At 66.1% G+C, this 8,999-nt stretch overlaps 1 protein-coding gene across 1 annotated transcript in view; it reads right to left on the bottom strand.

Annotated features, from left to right (window-relative positions):
• Positions 1 to 8,999, bottom strand: part of SLC12A9 (solute carrier family 12 member 9) — a 45,890-nt gene that overhangs the window by 9,896 nt on the left and 26,995 nt on the right. The window contains exons 8-9 of the mRNA XM_019503420.1: positions 8,516 to 8,640; positions 190 to 382 (exon numbers count right to left, since the gene is read on the bottom strand). Coding sequence (XP_019358965.1) covers positions 190 to 382; positions 8,516 to 8,640 — 318 coding nt within the window. The remainder of the gene's footprint in view (positions 1 to 189; positions 383 to 8,515; positions 8,641 to 8,999) is intronic.

Here is an 8,999-nt window from a genome sequence, read left to right as displayed (position 1 = left end):
CCCGACCACCTCCGAGCCACGAGGAGGTCATGCTGGTGACGGGGAGCCCCTACACGGGGCTGGGGTGGAAGTGGGGCTGAGGTGCCACGGAGCGAAGCTGGCAAGTGGGCAGGGCCACAGGCACCTACCTGGGCGGTGGAAGGGGCCGCAGCTCCCACGCCGGCTGAGGGCGGGGGTCTCAGCACTCACCTGGTGGAAGATGAGGGCCTGGCTGATGTATCCCCAGCTGCTGCTCGGGGACAGGTAGTGGAGCGCCAGCAGCAGCACCAGCATGAAGGCCATGCTGCCCGAGGCGTAGATGGGGCTGATGAGGAACATCATGATGCCGCAGCCCAGGATGCCCAGCACGCAGGTGTGCCAGGTGAAGTACCGGAAGGTGGGCCTGCCGGGAGGGAGGCAGCGTGTCCGTATGGGCAGGTAGGGCTTGGCTCGCTGGTGCGCCCCAGGTACCCGCCTGGCTAGCAGGGACCGAGGAACAAGGAGCAGCCAGACCCTTTCCCCATGCAGCGCCCTCCCTCCTGCTGCCCCCGGGGTGAGAACAGCACCAGCCAAAGCATCAGAAGCCTTCGCAGAGGATGCAACTACACCAGGGGTTTGCCTGGGGTGCCAGGAACAGGGCTGCTGGCTGCCCTCCAGCACAGCCGGTCACGGCCTCTGCCATCGTACGGCTTGGGTTGACAGGCACGGGGGGCAGCTGGGCTGCATGCCACCGAGTGGTGCCAGGCGGGCACCGACGGCCCCAGCCTCACCCTCCGACCGGGGAACCGGGAATGGGAGCGCAGGGCAGGGATGGGCCTCCTGCAGCAGAGTGCAACCCCTGGAGCCCCCTCATCACCACCAAAGCCTCGCGCACGGAGGCAAAGCACGGCTGGAGACACCGAGACACGCAGGCACCAAGACGGAGCGGAGCTGGGGAACGCACGCTCGGAGCACCCACGGAGCCCTTCCCGGTGCTGCAGAACGGGGCACGGCCCCTGCAGCTGCTGCCCATCCGGCCAAGGGAGCGGGGGGGATAATTCCTCCCTGACCCCAACTTTGGGACAGGTCTGACTTGGAGTAGAGGCAGCACCCTCCAGGGTAGGAGCTGGCCAGACTGGGAACACCTGCTTCCTCCATCAGAAACGTCTCAGCAACCAGCCCCCAACCACGCTCCCTCCCACGGGCACCCCAGCTGCCCTGATGCAGCAAGATGCCGGGGCCGAGCCGCAGCCCCCAGCACAGCGAGAGGCTGGGGGACAGCAAGCCAAGGTGCCCACTGGAAGCAGAGACGGTGGCTGCTTCAATCCCAGGTCCGGCTTTAATTCTGGCACGGGGCCGAGGGGGCAGCGAGGCCAGCAGGAGCCGGGTGGGGAACCCAGTGCCCTGCACGGGGCAAAGAGCTGTCAGCACAGGACACCCGCACAGCCCGGGACTGAACGGGAGGCCCCACGTGCTCCGGGCGCTATCCGATTTGCTCTCACCTGCCTGGCTCTTCTCTATTTTGCTTGGGAAGATTTTGAAAAGGCCAGCGATGCCGACTCCCACCCCCCCGGTGCCAGATAGGAGGACCTGCACCCTTCCTCTGGGTGGGGGTGTACGCTGAGCCAAGGTGCACCAGGTGCAGGGGCTGTGCCCCCAATGCCCCCCGCCTAACAAACAGGCCTGGGGACCCCAGTTGGGTCTCCTTTTGGCAACCCAGGCCCAGCTAGTGGCAGAGGCCCAGGGCAAGCAGGTGCCATGGGGGAACGCAGGGGCCCGTTCCTGGGGCACTGATGCTGCGCCGTCAGCAGCCACGTGATGGAGCGGGGAAGGTACTTCATCTCCCACCCTGATCCCAGGGCACAGCCAAGGCTGGGCGGGCTGATCTGCAGGGGTGCTGAGGCCCCAGGTGATGTGAGCAGACTTGGCTGCCATCCCTGTGGGGCAGGAGGGCGCCCAGTCGCAATCTGCAAAGGGAAAAGCCCGCACCGATCTGGCAGCACTGTGGGCAAGGACGGGGAAGGGGATTATAAAGTCTGTGCCAGGGGCAGGGGGCTTCCACTAACCCCACATGGAAGCAGGAGGGGGGGCAGGGGCTGGAGTCCCAGCCCTGCCATCAACTCACATGACCCAGGGCCAATTGCCTTGCTGCCTCATGCCTCAGTTTCCCCATGAGTCTTCAAGAAGATACCTGTGCCACTAGCCAAAGTGAACCCAGGGCTTGCAGCCTTGGACATGTGTGGACCATGTGTCAGCCTGTCTGCTGGCCACGGCCACCTCCCTTCCCCTGCCAGCTGTGGTCCCCCAGAGACTGGGGTGCAGGGTGCTACCCACTCCACAGCGAGCGCTTCAGAGTCCACCAGAGACTGCCTGGAGGCCCTTGCACCACTGTCCTGCTGCACACCAGGGAGACAGCAAAGATAGAAATCCAAGAGTATGTATGTGCATGGACACAAGTGCAAGCATGCATGCATGTATGCACACGTGTATGCACACACACACGTATGTGCAAGCATGCATGTGCATACAGGTACACGCATGTGTGCGCTCTCACGCATAACCACACCAGTGCCCCAAACCCCCAGTTCCTGTGCCATCACCTCCACGGTTTCCCCTCTCGGCAGGCCCTGGCTCCCTGGTGCACTTCTGTGTTTCGACATTTGGGGAGAAGGACGACGCCAGGTTCCCCCAGGAGCTGGGGCCCCATCTCCACATCGGTGCCCCAGGCCTTGGGAGCCAGCTACGGGGGGCAGGGGCAAGCCAGCCCAGCCCCCAGCCCACCTCGGCGATTGCCACAAGAACGCGGCGGCTTCGGCACGGATGACAGGAGGCTCCAGAGCACGACGTCGCGGACGCATGTCAAGCTGCTGCACTCCGAAGGGATCGTTAGCTAATTACATCGGAGGTAGCTAATTATTCTTTGAGTGAAAGCGACCCTGGGTCGCGGTGTGTGGAGGAGAAAGTGGCAGCCGGGGAGCCAACGTGCCTGAAGTGTCCTTGTGTGGGCTGGCACGGCCGCCCTGGCCCCATCCTGTCGCCGCCCCCCCACGGGCTGGCTGGGCCCGCTCCCCCTCCCCATGCACCCCGCGGTACTCAGCTTCTCCTCGGCCCAGACGCGCTCGGGTCACGCTGGCACGCGGCTTCCCAGCGCCCTCCCCGCGGGCAGCGCTTTGCGAGGGGGGCTGAGAGCAAAGCTCCATGGGTCCTGCGGCATCCGGCACACGCAAGCTGCGACCTCGGGCTCGCTAGGAGCGTCCCTCAGGCCACTGCAACCGCTGTCCTCGCCGGCACCTGCACCACGGGGGCAGAGCTGGCTTCGGGCAACGGACGGCTGGCCAGCCCTGGGCTGGGGGACAGTTCTTTGGCACGGCGCTGTCACCTGCCCACGACGGGGTCATGGGGGAGACAGGCCGGACCTCCGATCCACGGAGACCACAGGGAGCAGGCCCAGACAGTGGCTGGGCTGGGGTCTCCCTACCCCGAGGTAACCACAGCCGGCAGCTCGCCCACCTGCGACCTGCTTGGGAGCACGGGGCAGAAACCCGGAGGAGGAGACCCCGACGGTGAGCCCAGGAGCTTGGGATGCAAAGCCGGGACAGGCTGGGTACCGGGGCGGCTCGTGGGGCCAGGGCTCCAGGCAGCGCGCGCCGGGGCACGCCGACGAGCCTGCCACCAGCACCGTGCTGCGGCGAGCGCCGGGCCGGAGAGCCGGTTTCAATTACAACCGGCACCGGGTGCCGTATATCAAGGCCCCGGCAGTGATTTACAGAGCGTGGTACAATATAATCACAACTCGGCAACAATGTAGGCAACAGATTTACTTCTCCCAAGCAAATACGTCTCCGAGTCATTCATCACCCAACGGGACTCCAGCTCGCGACTCATCGGCAAGCTGCCGCCCAATCGGAGCGCAGCTCGCGGCTCATCACCCGGGCCCCACCCAATGGGAGCGCAGCACGCCACGCAGCCTCCGCCGCGTGCCCATCGGGACCGCGTCCGCGATTCACTGCCCACGCGCGGGCCAATGGGGTGCCAGCTCGTGGCTCATCCTCCCTCAGGAGGGGGCCAATGGGGCATCGGCTCGCGGCTAAATGCCCCGCCGTGGGCTTATGGCGCCCGAGATTTACGGCCAATAAACAACTTATTACCCGACACGTTGCAGCTCATTGAAAAGCTGAGCTGCGGGCCCTAAACCATCCATTATCCCCTGCGCTGCCATCCCACAGCGGGCACGAGGCAGGGTGGCCGGAGCTGGCGCGCTAGGACAGGCTCTGGGTGCCAGCCCGGGCCACGGCCGGCACTGCTACGGCACAGGGGTGAATGCACGGCGGGTCCCACCTTGACCTCTGCCACCCGCTGACGGGGCCCAGGCCACCCCACACAACAATTCACCCCCGAGCTGGGCAAGAGCCATGCCACGCGCATTGAGGCGGGAGCACCGCTCAACTCGGAGACTCCCCCTCCAGCACAGCAAAAGCACGAGGGGATGACGGGACCCTGCAGACACAGCTGGAGCTGCCTGGTGGAGACAGGCTTGGGGCCGGCAGGCCACGGAGCAATGCCAGGAGGCAGCGGGGGACCAGGGCACGGTGGAAAAACCTGCCCCTTCCCGAGCGCTGGCTTCGCCGGGAGCCTCAAGCCGTGGCCCGGCGGTGCAGGAGGGGGCGGATGCTGCCGTGGAGCACAGCCAGGCACGGCCGCTTGCACTAACCCTGCCGGCCGGAGCGAGGGGGCCTGGGTCTGACGCCGGGCTCTGGCGCAGCGATGAGATTAGGCAGCAGGACGCCTGGGCTCTTTGCTGGGCTCGGGCGCTGAACAGGGTCTGGGGTCTCACACAGGCCGCACGGTCCTGGGCCCTCTCTGGGCTTCCGCCCCCTCTCCCTGGAGGGCCGCAAGGCCCCACAGCCCTGCAGGAAGGGGGCAGGGGCTGCGCAGGGGGCCAGCGAGACCCTAACCATCCCAAAGCCCGAGGCCCCTCCAGGCTGTGGGGAGAGGACCGGCCCATACAGCACCTGCCCCTGCCCCGGCATTGCTGCTTTTCCTGGGGCGTGTGCGAGGTGCAGGGGAAGAGGGAGAGGGGTGCAGGGAGCCTGCGGCCCCACAAGCCCCTCGATCCCACCACGCCGTCGCCAAAGCCGTCAGTCAGCGGCGATCGCCGGCAGAACGCCGCCCACCACCTCCCGCGCGCCGCTCCATAATAGAGCTTAATCATAACAGCCATTAGGCAGGGCCCAGCGCCTGCAATTACCATTTCAATCAGCACCCCCACTGGCACTAATGCATCCAGCTGCGGGGACTGCTCGCGGACCTTCCCCCGCCCCCCAACCCGAGCCCCAACCTCCGGCCGCTCCCCGCTACCGGCACGCCGCGCATCCCGGAGCCCAGGCCGGGGACCCCGGAGCAAGGAGCCATCGGCAGAGCGGCCCAAAAGCCCGGAGAGAAAGGACGCGGCCGCTCGGGGCAGGAGTGATGCGAACTCGCGCTCCACCTGTTCCCGCTGGCTGGCCAGCCCCGGGCCTCGAGGGCGGCAGGGTGACGTGCTCCTGGCACGGGGCACAGGCCGCTCAGCGAAGGGAGAGGAGGTTGTGCGACGCGCAAAGGCATCTGCCGCAGCCGGCAGCAATTAATCCACTTGCCCAACCGGCAGCCATCAGTAGGCTCCAGAGTGAACAGTGGTATCGACACAACATGCTTTGCCCTGCTCAGTGCTCTGGTCTCAAGCCGTCTGCAGACTCCTGCCTGCCTGGACTTCCTTCACGCCCGTACTTTCACCCCCACAGACAGCAGGGCTCTGGGCTGGGGGGGCACGATGGCAGGGGCGGCACTGGGGCTCTGGCTGGCAGCACAGGGGGAGACGAGCACCCAGGCTCACGCGCCGTTGAGTCTGCCAGGAAGCAACAAGCACACCCGGCTCGGGCAACCGCAGCCTCCGCTTGCAGGCAGGCCGGCCAGGAGCATGGGGTGGGGGGGGAGCACGGTCAGAGGGATGGCACTGCCCAGCCCAGCCGCCCCCCACAGCCGAGCCCGGCTCCTGGTGCCGCGGCTGGGATGCACGGAGCCGCAGCGCAGGGGGCCGGAGCCGCAAAGCTGTTATTTTCTCTAATTGTTGTTTTTGCTGAAAGGTAATTAAAATCCCTTTTTATTTCACTTGTCAGAGACCTCGGTGGTGACGGGGAGGGGGAGGGGGAGGCAGGTGCAGGGAGACGGAGGAAGCAGGAGGGTGCTCGGAGGGGAGGAGGCCTGGGGGTGTCAAGCTGTCCTGACCCCTGTCCCCCCAGCTCCCTGCCCGACCCACCGTGTCTCTGCTCTGGGGGGCACTACCCCGGCCCCTGTGGGGACGATGCCACGCTGCTACCCCACATGCCCCTGCCCAGACTCCACACAAACTGCCCCTATGCCACCCCTGCGCGGCCGTCGCTTGGCACCTCCGAGGATGGGCTCTCGCTGCTCCGCCAGCTGCCTGCTCCAGCGCCCCGCTCGGCTGACAGCTCCACCGCACAGCAACCCTCAGGCCCGCGTCCTGCCCCCGCGCCAGCCTCGCCCCCGCTCGCAAGCTGCCATCACATCCCCGGCCGTGGCCGACCCCAGCCCCGACTGTAAGCCAGGCTCCATCGCCCACCCCCAGCACCTCACGCTTTCTCCCCCGACCCCCATAACCAGCCCAAGGCCTCTCCATTGTTCACCTCCAGTGCCCCAGAAACCCGCCTTCCCTGCGGTACAGACACAGCCACGGGGACCCGGGCCATCGCACCACGCCTCACCGCCCGGGGGGAGGTGCCAGCACGCCCGGCAAGGTGCCCAGGATGCAGCCCACCCAAGGGCCCTCCGGCCTGGGGGGGGAAGCACGGAGCCGGCTGGGACTCGCTGCCCAGGGGGTAGGCAGGTGCAGACTTCCTAAGCCAAGGGCCTGAAGGGCTGGGCTCTCCCTGACCGGCTGCAGGACTGCGGGCAACCCTGGATGAGTGTCCACAGCCCCGTGGGGCTGGGCTGCCTTGGATCTACAGGGGAGCCGAGACTGCGCCAGCTCCAGCTGGAAAGACCCAGGTGTGTTGGCCAAGCTGGCAGCCACCCACCTGCAGCTCCCGGCACGATGGGGGCCCCATTCCCGGCTGGTGCCCGCAGGCCTGGCCATAACACCGTGACTTAATCATACAGCGTGACTGTCCCAGACATTAGTGATGCAGAGACACTAGTGACTCACTTGAGCTCCAGGGAGTCGATGGCAGGGCCAGAAACAGCGGCCAGGCTGGTGCCATCCTCACAGGGCCAGCATGTGCCCACTGGAGAGGGCAGTGACGCCCCAGAGACCCCCCACCCTGCCCCGAGCGAGCCGTGCCCGCGGGGGAGAGGCAGGGCAGCGAGCTGCTGGCTGCGTTCCCCGTTGCCAGAGCCGTTCCCGGAACGCGGCTCGTCGCTCCCCTCCATTTAATTACCGCTAATGCAGGCCGAGCCCCATTGCCGCCTGGCACGCTGCCGCGGGGAGCAGCAGGACAAGGGCCATAAATTCACCACAAAGAGTCCCCCGCGCCTTGGGCTTTCTTCTTTTCTGCCTTTTTTTTTTTTTTTCCCCCCTCGACTAAAAATGGTATTTGCTCAAGGGCAAAAGCTTTTTAACCAGGATCATAAATGCTTATTACTCCATGACGTGCCGGCTGGATGGGATGGAGTGGGGGCGGGGCAGGGAATCGATCGCTGCCCCCCCACTCCCCGCAGGGACGCCCAGGCGCTGTGAGCACGGAGGGCTCCACCGGGAGCTGGAGGGGGAGGGCAGCCGCAGGCGGCTGGGTTTCAGGCTCGGCGGGAGAGGGAAGGTGGGGGATCTCTCTTCCTCCTGCCTGGAAGCCACCGGAGATGCCTGGCAGAGCTCAGGCATCTCTTTGGGCAGACAGGGCCCTGTCCCAGGGAGCCGGGGGGGACGGTTTCTGCACCTCGGCCCACTGGAGAGCATGGCAAAGGTGTCCCTTGGGTGTCAGGATAGCCCCCCTGCACACGCAGGCAGCTGGCGCCCCAAGGAGCACCCCCAATCCCCACCACAAAGCCTCACGCATGTAGACAAGCCACAGCCGGATGTCGAGAGCACCAACTCCGCAAGGTGAGGCAGGCACCATGAGGAAGGAGCTAGGCAACAGGTGCTTGGAGGGTCCTAGGACAGCTCAGTCCCATGCTGCAGAGCAAGGCAACCCTTTCCCCACATGCACCATCCCAGGCCCCACAGCCGGGCGCCACGGCAGCCCTCTGAGCGCCGCCAGCTCCCCACCGTCTGGAGGTGTCTCTTGCTGCTTGCCACACGCTTGTGCCAGGGGGGCAAACCCTGGCACTGAGTGAGGGGCAGGACATGGCACTCACTGGCAACAGGGGCTGCCGGGTGAAGGGGAAGAGCCCTGCGGTCCAGGCCCCATTCCCAGAGCACCCGGTCCCCATCTTGGGTCACAGGTAGCCAAAAGGATGGCAGGTACAGCAGGGACGATGCCATCAGCAAGGGAAGCCTGTGCTCATGGCCTGCTGCGAACCCCTGGACAGCAGGCAGCCTTCCTCTCCCACCCCCAGCTCCAAGTACCTGAAATTGGGAGCCGAGGCCCACTCCAGTGCCAGGCAAGCCAGGTCCACAGTGGCGTAGACTAGCAGGAAGGAGATGGTCACGATAGCCGCGATGGTGTTCAGCTTCCCAGAGAACAACACCAGCTGTGGGGAGACAAGACGCTGTCAGCAGCAAGCCCAAGGGGGTTGCGAGAGGAGGACGGGGTGCCGTGATGGCTTGGACAGGGGCTGGCAGGCTGCGGGGGGAAAGCAGCAGCCTGTACTGTGGGGCTGGAGGGGTCTCTGGGACTGGCTGCAGGTAACGCATTTCCTTGCACCCTACCCCACTCCCCCCCGCCCCGCAGGCTCGGGGGTTTGGTGCTGTTACCGCCGTAACCCCCTTCCCAGCCCAGCTGCTGATGCTGGGTGACGGAGCAGAATCTGGCCCTAGAAAACAGAGACAGGCAGCAAAGCCCAACCCAGCATGCAAACACCCCAGCCCATGTGCACCATGCCATGGCCCC

The sequence above is a fragment of the Gavialis gangeticus genome, unplaced genomic scaffold (genome assembly GCF_001723915.1).
Source record: "Gavialis gangeticus isolate Ggan-Ray unplaced genomic scaffold, GavGan_comp1, whole genome shotgun sequence".
NCBI lineage: Eukaryota > Metazoa > Chordata > Crocodylia > Gavialidae > Gavialis > Gavialis gangeticus.
Note: the sequence above shows the minus strand (reverse complement) of the source record. Positions and strands in the feature narration are given on the sequence as shown.